This window comes from Aphelocoma coerulescens, chromosome 2, assembly GCF_041296385.1.
Source record: "Aphelocoma coerulescens isolate FSJ_1873_10779 chromosome 2, UR_Acoe_1.0, whole genome shotgun sequence".
Classification (NCBI taxonomy): Eukaryota; Metazoa; Chordata; class Aves; order Passeriformes; family Corvidae; genus Aphelocoma; species Aphelocoma coerulescens.
The window spans coordinates 13,204,529-13,221,132 of record NC_091015.1 but is presented as its reverse complement, the minus strand read 5'-3'; the positions used below and the strand labels follow the sequence as shown (position 1 = coordinate 13,221,132).

At 38.4% G+C, this 16,604-nt stretch overlaps 1 protein-coding gene across 2 annotated transcripts in view; it reads left to right on the top strand.

Moving 5' to 3' along the window:
- The window catches only part of CCNY (cyclin Y), a 122,490-nt gene that overhangs the window by 86,196 nt on the left and 19,690 nt on the right, over positions 1–16,604 (top strand). For both annotated transcript variants that reach the window (XM_069006468.1, XM_069006469.1), the window contains 4 exons: positions 5,504–5,604; positions 8,674–8,709; positions 12,501–12,558; positions 12,660–12,779. In XM_069006468.1, the coding sequence (XP_068862569.1) occupies positions 5,504–5,604; positions 8,674–8,709; positions 12,501–12,558; positions 12,660–12,779 (315 nt within the window). The remainder of the gene's footprint in view (positions 1–5,503; positions 5,605–8,673; positions 8,710–12,500; positions 12,559–12,659; positions 12,780–16,604) is intronic.

The window sequence follows — 16,604 nt, the reverse complement described above, 5'->3', positions numbered from 1 at the left end:
GTGAAACTAACTGAGGACAAAGTTGAATCATGAGGAACAAGGGGTATTACTTAAGAGTGGTTGGACTGGATTTTTTTTTAATTGTAGTTGTTGGCAGAGGAAGATGAGCATACAGTAGTACAGTTTCCTTTTACTTTTGTTCCAGTGAATATATCTACACCAAAGGTAGACAATTTTTCTGTATTCCCATTATGCAAGATGAAAATAAGTGCAGAGATTTGCAGAGCCATGCAGGGAATTGTGTTGCATGGCTTGCTTGATTTTGGAAGCACTTTGTTGACCTGTAAAATCATGTTTCTTCTGTGAATTGTGTTGTCAGAGCTAAATCATGTCCTGAAGCAATAGAAGATCCTCAAGATAGGAACCTCCCTTTTCCAAGTCAGAAGCAGTCCTGGTATTTTTGCTTGCTGTTGTAATTTGGCTTCATGTGCACTTTTACATGCCAGTTTTGCCTTTTAGCATCTTGGCCTGCCTCTAGTGCCTGGAAGCTGATGGGCATGTCTGCACAGACAGCTGCAAGCAAACCTCAGTTTTTCCATGGGGGAAAATATTATTTAATAGTACCTTTTAGAATCATGCACTAACTTACACCTGGTTTGTGGGAAGAAGAGACACTATTATCATTATTTACTACAGAAGCTCCGAATTGTCTTTTGATGGACAAGTGCAAAAGGACACTGAAAAAGACTGTAGCTGCTTTGCCAAACTGGAAGCTGACTGGCTGAGGGCCAGCACTGGTACAAAAGCTGTATGGCTTCATTAGGGGAGTGCTGTGCCCAAAGGAGCAAATCCTGCTGATCATCGGGGCGGAGAGCCACACTAGTGCTGCTAAAGAGGCCAGAGCTGGCCCTTCTGGTCAATTCTGAGTGTTGATTTTGGGCAGTATGCACCCTCTGTTAGATGTTGCTACACAAAACCCCTCTGAAGTGCCTACTTTAACAAAAGAAATAGCAAGATTTCCTCTTTCCCCACAAATTTAGATGTAATTTCTAAGTGATGCTTCCTGAGATAAACTAACTCTTTAGTATAATCTCATTGTAAAAAGTTAGGAATTCATTGTAATTCCTTTCAAAGCAGGTACCTAGAAGCAGTTCTGCAGTGTTTGTGTAATTTTGATGGCAAACTAGGCCATTAGATTTCTGATAAAATGTTTTTATGTAAACTTCCAAGTAAAAACGTGTTCTTCAAACATCTTAAAACACACAGGATTTGGAAAATTGCAAAGTGTCAGGATGAAGCTGGAAGAAAAATAAAGCAGTGATATTTGCTTAGTACTAGCTGTGCAAGGGGAAAAAATGCTAGTCTCAAGAGCTAGGAACACCTGCATTATTGGAAATACATTGAACCTTGATCTCTCAGGGCTTTTTCTGTAACACATTCAAAAACTTAGCAAGTTATAAAGCAGAGTTTTCTGTTCTACATCTTTTCCTGTTACAAAAGAAATTCCACAAAACACCTATTTCGTATTCATTGCGATTTATAATGTCAGCATTTCTTAGTGAATGTCTTTGGTTGAAATGAGAAAAATAGCAACTGCTTGTAGAGTAAAGAGCTACAAATACTCTCCAAAAGAAATCACCAAATGATAGAAAACTGGTCCAGAATTCATCTCAAGAGCTTGTTCAGTCTGGTTTCTTGTCTAGGAGCAGAAGCCTGCGTCTTAGCAATTCCTGGCATATGTTTGTTTTACCTCTTCTTTACAACTTTCAGTGATGGAGATTCTATCACTGCTCAAGTCATTTAAGCTATACCTGCTATTAGAAAAAGGTGGTGGCTTGGGATTTTTTTGCCATTGACTTCTCTCACTTTCATGTCCAGTCTTAATTTTCCATAGTTTACTATAAGCCTGCTCCTTCTTATCCCATCCACAGTGGTCATGGAGAACAGTGTTCTCTTCTTTGGTACTCACTTCAACATGACTTAAGGCCATTCTTTTTGCTTTGTTCCTGGAGAAAACCTTTCCAGCCTGCCAGCTTTTCCTTGTAAATCAGGGTTTTCAAATCTCTGATATTACTTCTCTATCCTCCAGAGTCTCTGATATAAATTCTTCTTTCTTGAAATAGTGTCCAAAGCTGGACATAAAATTCCAGCTGAGCAGAGTGAATGGGTGCTCTACCCTGTTGCATACGTAGTAACTACAAATTCTATTGATATATTCCTTTTTTTTTATTTTTTTTTTTTTTTTGGAAACATGTCCTCTGCAAGTTAATGTCAGCTGCAAATTCAATAAGAAATACCTTGAAACTGTGATCAAAGTTATTGCTCAGTATTTTATATGGAATAGACCAAACCTCAGTGGAATGTCCCTTACTTCAGCCTTCCAATCTGAAAGTGATCCATGGGTAACCAGATTATAACGGGTAACCAGATTATAATTTTCCAAGTAGTTTTTACCTGCCATATTTTCCTTGGTTTGCCCTTTGGGAATTTTATGTGAGATGAAGTTGGAAGTCTTGCTGAAGTTGAGAGGCATGACATCTATGGAATCTCAGCTTGGGTACAGAAATAGTACTGTGGCTACTCAAAATACACGTAAAGTGAATCCCACTTCATGTCAATGAGGTGCTTTGAGTTTGTAAATATTTGCAATAGCAGAGGTTGTCAAGGCTCCATATGTGTCCTATGCTTGTATTTGTATATGAAGATTTATAAAAGGAGCTGTACCAGTCCGTCCTTTTCCCCATGTCAGCATTATGGTGGGATAGAACCTTAGAAGGAGCTCATTAGAGGATTTGGCTAATTTCTCCAAAAGCTCTATAGTCATTCTCAGCTCTTCTGATTTTTCTTAATTAGAGCCTCTTTGAATTGTCTAAATGGGAGAGTTTTTATAGTCAGCTGTGATGGATTTGAAATACAAAGGCATTAAGCTCCTGTACAATTTTGGTCACAGACTTACCCCATTGAAATGGACACAGATGGGAGTTTGTCTTTTGGACAGTGCTGAATACTGAGCTGATGCTCAGTAACCTCTTTTGTCCTTTGCTAGGATAGAGAAGGTTCCTGCTTCATTTTATGGGGGCTCATAAAAGTCTGTTTGACTGAACTGTGGCACTTCAGGTGCCTCCCAGCTTAGTCAAGATAAAATATGAAAGTGAGAGCCTTTTCCAGCAATTTGGAAAAGGCAAAAAAATCTGTTACCTGCTGCATCATATGGCTGCAGTTGAACATCAGAGTAGAAGCTGGGAATGTTGATCTCCCAACAGGTCACTTGTTCACATGGCACAGGTGTGTGAATATTTACCCGAGGGTGTAGGTTTATACTTGGCACCATTCTTCTGACTGGGAGAGGTGCTCCTTCCTGCCAAGTTGTTGTGAACAGAAAGTGAGGCACGAGACACCACGTATTTTCCTGAAGTGTGAAAAGCTCCAAGCCTAACGAAGTGTGATGTGGGCTGAAAATCCAAGAAGAGTTCTCTAATGTGGTAGTTTCAGAAATAAGGTGTGTTGCTCTAATTATTGATGTGTGTCAAATGTTAGAGTGCTGTTTACATAAGAATATTTAAATCTGATAGTGGTGTTGCTACAGGGTTGTTTTCTGTTTTTTAATTGTGCTTCCCTTGAGTGAATCCAGTATATTTATCTTAAATTTTATCTAAACCTTTAAAACGTGTTGACACTTACTATGCAGAAAGAAAACTTTCCATGTGTTGGGTTTTTTTTAATAACAACGCTGAGATGTCTGCATATCTCCCATTTTTTCCCCAACCACTAGAGTCTCATTTTTGCTGTTTTTAAGTTGCTTTGCGTTTATCATGCCTAGGGAAGGTACTCAACAGACTAGTGCAGATATTTAAACTAATCTGTGGTAGAATAAGAGCTGTGGATCACCACTCCCCTAGTAATTCTCTGTGGATGCATCAATGCTAGATAATAAATTTTATGGCATTAATATTCACAACGCATCTGATTTTTCTCTTTGTTGCCTTGCTTAACATACAGTAGCCTGGAAGGTAGATGGATTGTCAGCTTCCAAAGTACCTTTCCAAAGTCCTGGAGGATTTTCTAAAAGGTGTATTTTTCATTTTCTCAGTAAACTTTTCACTTCCAAGAAAAGCAGTTCAGCCAACAATTTTATTGGTCAGGTGAAGGACCTTGATAGAATTTGTTGGTAAGTTTTCAGATAATTTGAACATAATGTTCCTACAACTGTGACAGCTTCAGATACTGTTGGGGGTTTCTTTCAATTGACAGAAGACTTTTTTTATGTTTTCTCACTCATAGCTGGGAAATACAGACAGATGACTTAGATATGTGTAGGTTTTGCCAGGAGTCTGTCTGTCTGTCTGTCTGTGTAATGAGTGCTGTTAAGAAGTCAGCTGCCTGTGGAAAGTGGAGCGTTACTGAGCTGATGGGTGCTGGCATTGGTAATGATAGCTGTTTTGGAAATTGGGCAGGGCAAGATGTGCTGAGGTAGGAGTCACAGGATACTCAGTTGCCCTGAGCTGGTAAATACCTGTAAATTCCGCTGATGGCATTGACACTGGTCTCTCCACTGAAACACTGGAAATAACATTAATTGTAAGACAAATTAAAATTTCCATGTCGATGTGAATTTTAAACCTATTCTGTTGTGAGTTAAATGTGTAATTTGACTGGTCTTAACTTTCCTGACAGACGTTCTTGGTCAAGTTATTTGCTAGTGTAGATGGAATAAGCAAAGATAAAATCAAAGAGGATTAAGCACTGTGATAGCTATTAGGTAATGTGGTGAAACTGTTCTCTCTAGCCTGGTGGAGTGCTGGCTACTCTAAACAGCTGAAGGAGAAGCCCTCTCAGCAAAAAATGTTCAGAAATAAGAAGTGTTGTCAAATGACAGTTTTTTGGCTGAGTTTTCCAATGTTTTTCTATGGTAGTGCAGAAAAATGATTGAAATATATTGAAAACCTTTTCTTTTAAGAGATTTTTTTAAATTTGCTTATATACGTTTCTTCTGTCCTTTGATCCTTTCTGATAACAATCTGTTATTGATGAATTATTTTTTTGGAATTCTCCTTATTAATTTAGTAGTTCTGCTGGAAAGACCTCTTTCCCCTACTTCATTCTCTTAGGAGCTCTTTTGAGGGTTTTAAATGTTTTTTTTTCTGCAAGCATGGTTTTATATCTGTTGGTAAACCAGTCTTCTTTGCTAACACAATTCCTTTTTTACTCTTCCATTTACTCTTTCGGAATGAGGGCAGAAATATAGGTTTTGTTCATCTTTGCTTTCCAAGTGTATGTATGTATTTGAGTAAGCCTGCAGAAAAATTTTTGCATGGTTTCGGGGAAGGAGGGACACGCAGGACATTTGGGATTTGAAAGCATTAGCAAATCTCAGGCAGGGATTGTAGTGACTTTTTCACTGTTAATTATTTCTGAACTTTCTGAACTGCTTCAAAATGTGCTCACATTACTATGTGTGTCATTATGAGAGACAGAAATTTGTCTTTTTAAAATTCTTACATTTCCCCAAAAAAATGCTTTGGTATTACATAATTGCCATTGTTCTTTTGCATGTTTTTCATAGCATCCTCCTGGGCAGTTGAGAAGGAAGTACAGTTCCTGCTCCACTATTTTCCTGGATGACAGCACAGTCAGTCAACCAAACCTCAAGTATACCATCAAATGGTGGGTTTTACAATTTATGTATTTTTGCTAGAACTTACATTTTATGTGTGTATTTATGTATACATATTGCTGAACCATTACTAAGCAAGCTTCAAAGGTTTTAGTTTTTGAAGTAATAAATTTATTTAATCAGTCATGCTCCAGAGTTACTGGGTGATATCACAGATGTGCACTTTAAGTTTCACTGGTGTCTTTTTACTTTTGGAGAGAAAGGAAATTGGTATTTGTAGAGTATTATTCTTTACATTTTGTACAGTAAGGGGAAAATAGAGACCAAATGCTCAGGCATTTTATACTCTTTGTTAATGGTTGCTGATAGCCTCTCCTGAGTTGTCTGTAGGCTGGTTACCTTAGTGTATGCAATTGCAAAAATTTATTAAGATAGCATCTCTGCTGCAGAGGTGTTTACATGAGAAACAAATCTGTTCAGTCTAACACATCCAAAGGAGTTTGTAATGTTGGTCACTAAGACAGTCCTTAATTTTTCTGTTAAAGGAAAAAGAAGGGAGAGGAGAAAGGTTTTGTAGTTAAATTGGTGCCTGATTCCTTGTCAGCTCTTTCTGCCTGGAATTAGAAAAGCAAATAGTCTTGCTTTTCTTCAGGTTTCTGTCACTAGTAACTTAAAAATAGTTCTGATTAACACTTGAAAAACAGTTTTCATTTCTGAGGTGTTTAGGTTTTTTTCCTCCTTGAATCTCATACTCTTCCACTCTAAAATCCTTTGTATGTAGAGTGTGCAGCCTTTTGGGTGGGTTTTGGGTCCCCTTTTGCATCAGAACTGCCACTGCTCATGGGAAGAAGAGATGGGTTCAGCTGCAGCAGCCAAGAAGCGTTTTCAGGGGGGTCACAGTGGCTGGCAGCAGCCTTGTGAAGGAGGACACAGAAGGACGAGCTGGTGGTGGGGTGTGTTTGGGAGAGACTCGGGTGCATGGCGGCGAGCAGAGCTGTGGGGAGCAGAAGAGCTGGAAGAGCTGGTGGTGGGATCAGGTGGGAGCCATGCAGGGCTAAGGCCAGGCTGCCAGCCTGGGAAGGGTTGGAAGCTGCAAGGGGTCAGAGGGCTTGAAAAGGGACTACAGAGGGTGAGAAGCTGGACTCTAGCACACAAAGTCTCTGCATTTTCTGTCTGGCTGCACATTTAACAAGTTGAAGGGTGAGGAGATTGTAGGATTATTGCTTTTGTAGTATGACTTCATTTCTTTCCCCATGCCTTGCAGTCTCTGCAGGAAAATGACAATTGCACATAGGTAACTCTAAGAGGGAGGCATTTTACTCAGCTCATTTATCTCTTCTGTGTCATGTTATGCACTGATGGGTTTAAAATATTACTGTATCCACTGCAGCATCTGCAGTAGGAGGGATGGCTGGGGTAGGGTGATGGAAAGCTGCATCATAAGCATCACTGCTGCACACTTAGTGCCAGCTGAACTCGTGTATGAAAGGTAGAATGAAACTTGGATGAGGTATTCTATTACAGCCCTGAGAGACTTTCAGATTCTGATACAGATTTCTAAAGAGTAAATATTTTCTAAACTTAATTTGACATTTTGTTACAAAGGCAGCCATATGGGCACCAAACAGAGCTGTGCACATAGATTATTGCATCTGCTTTCATAAAGTGAACTGGAGCTTCAGGTGTGTTCCTAGGGGCATAATTTAAAATTAAATTTTAGAACTAATTCATTTTGTGAATAGCTTTCAGTGAAATCAAATTCGTTCATAAATGTGGGTTTTTCTTGTGTTCAGTAATGACTGTGGCCTTTAAATGTCCATGGTACACAATATCTCTTGATTCCTTAAATCTATATCTATAGAAAAATGTCAAATTTAAAAAACATTTATGATTTAAAACTTCTAATGCAACCAGGTAAAAGCTCATACAAATTTAGTAAAATATATTTACTTTCAACTGAGAAAGATATTTTCTACTATATGGCTGTTCAAAAAAAAAGCCCCAACCAAACCTGAAATAATTTAAAATTCTACTAATGTTTTAGCTCTAACATGTTTTCCTAACATTCAGTATCTCAGTTTTCATGTAAAAATTCTGGAACAGAATTAGAGAGCGACCAATTGACTCTTAAAAGGTCTTTTAGGGAAAAGAAAAGAGGGGGATTTTGCATCAGTGTAAGACATAAGCATCTTACAGTGAATCACTGACGAAACAAATTGTCTGCAAAGAGAATGAGTGAATTCCCTCCTCCATCCTCATTCCCGTTTAGCTTAGACTGGTTTTATGCTGCTGCAATAAATAGGGAGAATGCTGGCTTAGCTTCATCCTCCAATAAAAATGTATTGTGAATAAAGCATGAGTTTTGAGTTGGAAACTGTAGGATAACCATAAGAATCCATGCTTTAATTTTCTTCTATCTCAAATATGAATGAGATCAGTTAGTTGTGTATGTAATCAAAATCTTAACTTTCTGTGAATAGAAGGACACTTTTTGTCTGTGTGCAAAAGATGAATGGGGGTGCTTTGGTGTGTGGTTGAGAGTAAGGGAAATGCATAATGCAGTAAGTTATTCTGGGAGTCGTCTTTCCTGAGTTAAAATAAGTAACTTGATGCCATAAAACTGTAGGAGCATGGTATTTGAGTCTGCTGTTTGAGCAGCTACGTAAAGACAGACACAAGCGACTGGATTTAAATACACAATTGTAAGCCAGTGGTGATTAGAACATTTCATGTTAACCTGGCAGCGTTAGCAAAACTGAAGAGAATGTCCAATGCCTGTGGTGCTTTGTCTTCAACCTTGGAAGTCAGTAGGAGTTAAAGTGTTGAGTTTAGTGGAGTAGGGCATTAAATGGAAAGTAGGTGCAACTTGATATGTGAAATATAAAGTTTATTGTAAAGTACTTAATTACTAGTAAAAAGCATGGAGTGCGCAAAACAAATATTATAAACTTGTCTGTTTACAGCAGTTTTCCTGGTATCTAAGAGTGAACAAAAGATTATAGGCTGTTGACCATATACTGTTCATCATGCTTTGTGCTAGGTTTTAAATTTATATGTAATATGACAGAAAATATATATATGACAGTCCTGAGATATTAACTCTGTATTTTTCTTTACAGTGTAGCTCTTGCAATATATTACCACATCAAAAACAGGTATGTGAATAATGGAATCTTGCACTGAAAAGATCTTTTATTGAAACAAGTGAACTGCTCAAACCCTAAAAATCCATATTTCTTCCAAAATGTTTTTGGGTAGTAGCTTTCTTAATTGCCATGCTAGCGATAAGAAACACACACATTTTCTACATATATATTATTTTACATAGAAAAATTAAAATTAGAGTATTAACTACCATAAAAATCTGGAAGTACAGTTCAACATTGAAATGCTCTGATGATTCAGTATTATATGCATTGGGTACTTCTGCATTGTTGCATATGTTGCAATTATGTATACAGAAATCTGAATAGTGGCTTTCAGTTTTGTATTTTTAGCTGCACCTTTGTAAAGTTAACTGTGCATATCAGTGATCAGTTAGCTAGTGGATTTTGAAATAAAACCCATGAATTAGACAGGAAGAATAACATTGTGAACAGATATAATTCAAGATGCCTCAGAAACAGAGCAGGTCCTGGCTTCTCTCTTCTGGTGTAGTGTGTTTTAGATCTCTGCTCAGTCAAGCTGATTGAAATTGAATAGAATAAAGGTTCTCTAAAAAGTAACTTGGCACATAAATGAGCTTTCTTCATGTTGAATTGTGCTTTCATATCTTAAATTCCCTGTCCTCATGATATGTCACAGTATCCTAAAATGATACTTCCTGACATTTCTAAGGAGAGATTGCATAAATATTTTAAGCAACTTTTGTGTCCATGCTTTTTCAATTGGCCTTTTCAGAGAACTTGGCTTAGATCTTGATTTACCAAGCCACTTAGACGTTTTTCCTTCTGGACCATAAGAAGTCTGACTACTACAAAAGGAATTGCTCATGAGTTTAAAGTTCAGCTGGTATGTCAATCAGGACCATGGTTCAGGTCACTGGAACCCATCACACTTGTGAAACAAGGCTGACATCTCAAGAGAAACCTGTAAATGTGCACAAGGGGAGAAAGGCTTAGGACTTGATTCCTGCTGAAAGCTCTTAGAAGACTTTCCAAGACATCAGTGGGCCTTGGACTGAAATGTGGCAATATATAAAGCAAAAGTTGGAGTGAAACCTTCTCTCGAACTTTTAATCTCATTTACCAGGAAATAAGGCATGAGGGGTCATGCTTGGATTACTTGTTTATCCATCTGTGGTTCCTTTTCCCCCCTTTTTTTCCATGGTTCCTGGATTAGTTTGGTTAACTAGTCAATTTTTGCTATGCTTGACTAAATAATAGAGATCTCAAAGATAATCAGACTCCAAAGTTTTGTGGAAATAAATTATTAAGTGCTCTGCTAAGTACCATGCCAGCTGAGTAAAAGGCTTGAGAGAATGGGGCACATTAGAGACTAGAAAGGGTAAGAAACCTCAGTAGGATCTCAGAAGTGAGCAGGAAGAATCCAGAGCAAAAGGCATCCAGTATGCCAGACTTCTTTGTGCTGATTGCCATGGAGCTGATCCCTGTCAGCAGTAAATTATGCCCATTCATGGGCTTGCAGAGGTTGATGTAAATTTGACCTAACTGGTAGATAGAGAGACCAAACCTTTATAAAATAAAGTCCTGCATCAGAATCTTGAAAACAAATCCATTCTGACTGTTACCTTCTTGGGAAAGTTGCTATCTGTCCTTTCACTTTTGGGATGGAGAGGTGATTTATTCAGGAAATGGATTGCTGCTGCTTTCCCTGGAATGTGCCTGGGGTGGGGAAGTGCTGTGCCTGCACTTGGGACAGAGGGTCCCAGCAGTGATGCTGGAGCCAGGCTGCCATGTGTCAATGAGGAATGTGAAACAACTGTTCGGTCTTGGATTGTTTCTCATTTGGGAATGGAGGGACAATGTGATAACAGCACTCAGTTGTGCTTGCTGCTGAAACAGCAAGAGCAAAACATATGTTCTGTTTCCTGCAATTGTAGGCAGAAAGGAAGTTGTTGACGTATGGGGGAGATTTTTGTTCATTATGGGGGATGGGGAGTATGAAACCACTGTGACTCTTAGGGTTCATTTTGACAGAAAATGAGTCAAGCATGTGCTTTTCCTGAGAAGAATTCTTTTTTAGACAGTTTTTAGTTGGTCCTATTCTCCTGCATAGGAGACTTAAAACAAAATTACTTCCTAGTATTTCAAACTCTCACCAATCTAATTTTTTTGGAGAAGCTATGCATGAAATATAATATTTCTTCATGTTTCTCACATTTAATTTGATTTTAACATTCTAGTTATCATTCCTTCCTTTCCCAGTGTCTCCTATGATTATGCTGATCAGTTTTCTGCATGTTTTGTTGTCTTAGCTATTCAACAAGTGATACAAAATGACACCTGTCTTGTTTTTGAAGGAATGCATAAGCATTTTTTTTTAATTTGCTAAAGAAATAAAATAAAATAACCCAGAAAACTAACCATAAAGAATGCTTGGGTAATCAGTAGATGGTCCATTTTTGAAAGAGTACAATGTGAATTGTAGTGAAGACAAAAACCTCTCTAGTGTTTTATTTAAATAGATTTTTGAGGGCAGCCAGATGTGACTTCATAGCATACAGCAGCTACTACCTGAAGAAATAAAATAGGAAATTATTTCTGTTAGCATTGTGAAGTGCCATAGTTTACTGTAGCACACCAATCGTGTCAGGGAGACTACTTCTGCATTAAAATATTGGCTTTTTTAGGTAGGCGTAAAAGAGTCTACCCTAAAATCCTTGCTGATAGGAATTTTCTAGTAATTACCCCAGTCCAGGGTGGGGTTTTTTTGGTGTTTGTTTTAATTTAGGTACTCCTCTCTTTTTTTGTATTTGCAAATGTGTTTATTTCCGGTGTTAGCCCCCATTTTCGTAGAAAAAATGACACCTTCAGATGTTGAGGTTTAAATGTTAGCTGCTAATAAATGCATTTTGCAGACATGGATCCACTGTAAACCTTGTGGTTTGCATGCTCTGAGAGACACATGCTGCTGAGTAAAGATAGAAAATACATTCAATGGTTTGTTTCTTAAGAACTGTATGATCAGAGTACCAGGGATGCTAAGAATAAAGATGGGATTGTAATAAGTCGGTCGCATGGATGCATCTGTCCAGAAGTGCCAGTTCTAACTGATACAGTTATACCCCTTGCTTTTGTGTGTTAGTGTCCTTGCCAAAGTTACATGCAGCAAAAATCTTATATTGCATCCTGGATGTTAGGCTTGTAAAGTTGCATCAACATGCATGCTGATATTGAGCTACAGGGATTTCAGAGAAATGTCTAATAAACCAATGAATAGGAATATTTTGTCTGGGTTTTTTTTTTTTTATATATGCTTCTTTTGGCTTGCAGAAATCATTACTATGATAGGGTTTTCTAAATAAATTAAAAGTGAAGTATGTGTGTATTAACTAAAAGATTACTGTAAAAATAGCATTGCATATTAGTAAGCCTTTACAGTGTTGGTAATAAAGGAGGAAGAGGAGTTAAGAGATTGCAGGGGTGGACATGATTAAGTTAAAAAAAGGAGAGTAAGCTGTGCTGATTTTATCACAAGTTTGTAGTAGTACTTCTTAAGCCTCACAGTAATGAGCACAACAGTTTTGTATCTCGGGCTCTGAAAGCTGAGTGTTTTAGCATGCTTTGTAATGGGAATTCCATATTACATGAGAGCCTTACGGCAGAATAGGTCCAACTTCTATTTGAAAATCACATTTCATCAGTGTTTCTAAGCACCCCACAGTATGTGGAGTTGTTGGAGTTTTCATGGTGCACTTGTGTCTATGAGGGTTGTGTGCTGTGTGTTCAGATAATGACGGTGCTTTGGTTTTAATACTTTTTAGGGACACAGACGGAAGAATGCTCTTAGATATTTTTGATGAAAATCTTCATCCCCTTTCGGTAAGTTCATCTGCCTCTCCTTCCCTTTCATGTGAACTGTCTTTTTTTTCTGTCTGCTTCGTTTTGTTTCAGTCACCTATTTGGAAGTGTTTCTTCCTTAGAAATCCGAAGTGCCACCAGACTATGACAAACATGACCCGGAGCAGAAACAGATTTACCGCTTTGTCCGGACGTTGTTCAGTGCTGCTCAACTGACTGCTGAATGTGCCATTGTCACCCTGGTGAGTGTCTGAGGGATGACATCAGCCCTCTGACAGACCCAGTTTTGTTCTCAAAGGTTGAGTTTGTATGATTTAATAGATCTAGGTGCTGCCAGGAAATTTTTTCTCACTATGGAGATGGAGGAAATTTCTTAATGGGAAGAGATGCCACAGTTCATTTTCATGGGTAGAGTAAGTGATGGAAGAAGAGATTGGGGAACATGTGACACAAAACGTGGGGTCCTGCCCTCAGGAGTGAGAGTGTTACAGGCCACTACAGTAGCTCAGAGTAAATGTAGGTGGCATAGGTGGTCTGAACATGAGAGAATGTTAAAAGCAAAAAGGCTTCAGCTTTCGGGGGGTTTGCTGTGTATCACTGTAGCTCCCAGCAGAGACTTGGGAACAGCTGTAGGTAATTTGATAGCACTAATAAGAATTGACAGGCACATGAAGGATTCAGTGAGTGACTGGGACATGCTGGCTCTCTTCTTCTTCCACTATACTTGTCATGGGAGTGAACAATTATACTCAAGTCTGAAGTTTAGCTACTTAAAAATAGAACAACACAAAAGAAGGTTCAAATTTTCAGCTGGTGTGGATCAGCATAGCAATGTGGATTAAAAGAGCTAAAGTGATCTCCACCAGCTGGGAATTTCTTAATTTTCTTGAAATTTATATCCTGCCAAGTCTGACAAGCCTCTTCAGGTTTCAGTCACAATTTTGGCCATGTTCTTCACTCAGAGATTTTAAAATAACAAAATGGTTTTTTACCACTACAACATGTGGTTTCATAACAGCTTAGTTATGCATTTTAGATGGAAGAAGGGGAAATTGGAGAAGGTGGATTTTGAAGCCCAGGCCTACTCATTTCCTCTGTTAATCTATTTCCCTTGGCTTCTAAGATTAGTTGGCAGGCTTTTCTCCTTCAGACAGTCAGAATGAATTGTACTAGCCAGTAAAGAACAGGAATATGAGAGAAATAGGGCAAGAAACACCCTACAGTGTCCACCCTTACATTTTGTAGTATTACTCTACCTAGTTGCTTGATGCAGCCGTTTTTTTTCTGAAATGACATTTTGCCCGTATCTTTTGCATAATTGTACTAAGTGCTTGTCCTTCTTCCTTTTCTTCCTAAGTGTTTTCTGCTGGAGACAAGATCTGTTGTGTGAAACAGTATGTTCTTCTGTAATTTAATTAATCTACTGCCAAATACCTTGTTGTATTTATCTGTTATTCGATCTTAGGTTATTTGATCAGTGAGGGCCCTGTTTAATAGAAAGGAAGGGGGCTTTTTTTTTCTTTTTTTAATAGCATTACCTTTCTGTTACTGCAATATATGGAAAGTTCTTTCCCACAAGTCTTATATAACTACTTCTTTGCCTCTTCTGGTTCTTGTGTGGTTTCCGTGCAAGTAACTCTTTTGGTGTGATCTCCAATGAAGTTTAAATGTTTTTAGTTAATTTGTTATATTGCAGAAGCAGTTTCCATAGTTGTTCATGCTTGAAAACTTAGGTGGCTTGGTTTTTTTTACCCAGTACAGTGGTAGCAGGAAAATGTATTATAGCCTAGTTCTCAAAGGAAGATGTGTTATAGCCTAGTTCTCAGCGCAGCCATGCAAATGTTTATGGATAGATTTGGTGCAGGTGATCATTGTTTACCATTCTGCTATTCTTGCCTGTGTTGTCAGGATAATAACACCTGCCTGGCCCCTCTTTTCAGAAACCTTCAGTGTTTTCACATAGTGTTTTACAAGTATGAAATCCTGCTGCTGCTGTTCTCAGTTTCCTCTGTACTTCTAGATCCCATTTCTTCATTTGTTTGTGTCATCAGGAGGGGCCCCAGACACAGATTGTGTTGTTTTTGAAACACTCGTATGTGGAAACTAATCTCTGAAAAAGTAATCGACCCTTTCCCCCTTCCCACACTCCTGAAATCTTAATAATGTTGATACTGCTGTTTCTGAAGCTTGCAAGTGCTTTCAGTTTTGATATCCTGTCTGGAGAAGAAGAGATCAGCATTCCGTGCTGGAGCTTATGTTTTGCCATAGTCTGGCTGTCCGTCAGAGAGCAATCTGATAGCCCTGTCTGCCACTTGTTCCTCCTGGGAGGGTTGCCAGAAGGCAGGAAGTGTGGGGATCAGAGACATTTTGAACAAGATGCTACAGCCTTATCTTTCTTTCACTCACTCTAATTATTTTTAAACAGTTCTAAGCACCCCATTTTGCTGCCCACATTATTAGCATGGTCCAAAGTGTGTGGTTGAATGCACCCACTGTTTGTCTTGGTACATGCATTAACCAGGTAAAAGCAGCAGTAACAATGAGTCTGTACAGCAGTCTGTGTTCAGTACAGGAGCTGAGTAAATGTGAAACTCTAGACTCTGAGGTAAGCTGTTCTGCAGCAAAAAGCCGACATTGTGTGGCTTCAAGCATTTAATTAAAATACTTCAATTAAAGCCTCCACTATTACAGCAAAACCAATTTATAATTAAACAAAAAATTTAATTTTCACACAGCCTCCAGAGCTGCCAAGAGATTTCCCATACTGATAGGTGGAAAATTAAAATCTCAGGTTGAAACAATTAAATACTAATTCACATTATTTATTTATAAAATAATACCTTAAGAATAAAATTAGTTTTAAGAATTATTTTGCCAATTCAAAGCTTGCAAACAGTGGTTCTAATCGCAGTGAACAGCATAACTATTCTGTGACCTGACTTACTGAGAAAAGTCTCTCTTGCCCTGGAGTATTCCCACCTTTACTAAAACTGAGAAATGCCTGTCTCCTCTTCAGCGTCTCCTCTGGTGCAGAGGTGGGAAGTTGTGCTTGTGTTAATCTACTAATTGGATGGCAAATAAAAATGTGAACAGGAGTGTTACCCATACGAACAGGAAAACAATACAGTGTTTGCATGTCAGGAGAATTAAATATTTATGCTTTGTTCTTTTGTTCTGTGAAAACAATCCTATGAACTAGACCTGAAGAGCAGAATGGTCCAAGTTTTCTGCTTTGCCTTGGCATGACTTTCTGAGTTTTTTTGCAAATAGGCCAAATTTAAGGCTCTTTTAATATACTTCTGTGTCCATAGTAGTTTCAGAGGGGACACATTTAGCATTTGCAGATATGTGGGGTCTGTATGCTGTAGGCAGATCAGACACAGTGATATGTAAATACATATAGTACATGAGCTGAATTATTCTGAGAAGTGCAGAGGAGCATGCTTTTGAAATACCTTACAAAGTTCATACTGTGACTGAGGGGATTGGATGTTGGGGAATTTGAAATTTGAAGTATGTAAGAATAAATTCTCCTTATGAAAAATAGGGATTTAATTAATCCAGCCAGATGTTCCCGAGTTCTTTCTGTATTCTTCGGTCACATTTTCAGCAACTAGGTAGAGAGACTGCTGAGCTGTGTTATGAAAATTATTTTATTTGAGAAGAATTTTGTTTTCTGTGTGTTTGGAGGGATAGAGAAAGTTTTTTATTGATTTCCTTTCACTAGGATATTTTTACCTTGGAATGCTGGTAAAATACCTTATTAAAAAAGTATATTTCAGTTGATATATAAAAAAAATCTGACACTTGTTTAAAAGGAAAGGAAAACACAAAAGGTGTCCAAAGTCCATAGAAACAAATGATCTGCAGAGGTCCTTTTCAGCTGGCCCAGTGTAACTACCAACCTTTATGTGGCTGGTGGAAGATGCAGGTTTCCCTGAAGACCTTGGAGTACAATCCAAAGCAGTGGTTGTTGCCTGCTGTGACCGTGAGGCAGCCTGAGTGTGGCTGGGTGTGAGCAAGGCCAGGCAGTGAAGCCAGGCTCTGTCTTGTGTAAGGAACCCGTG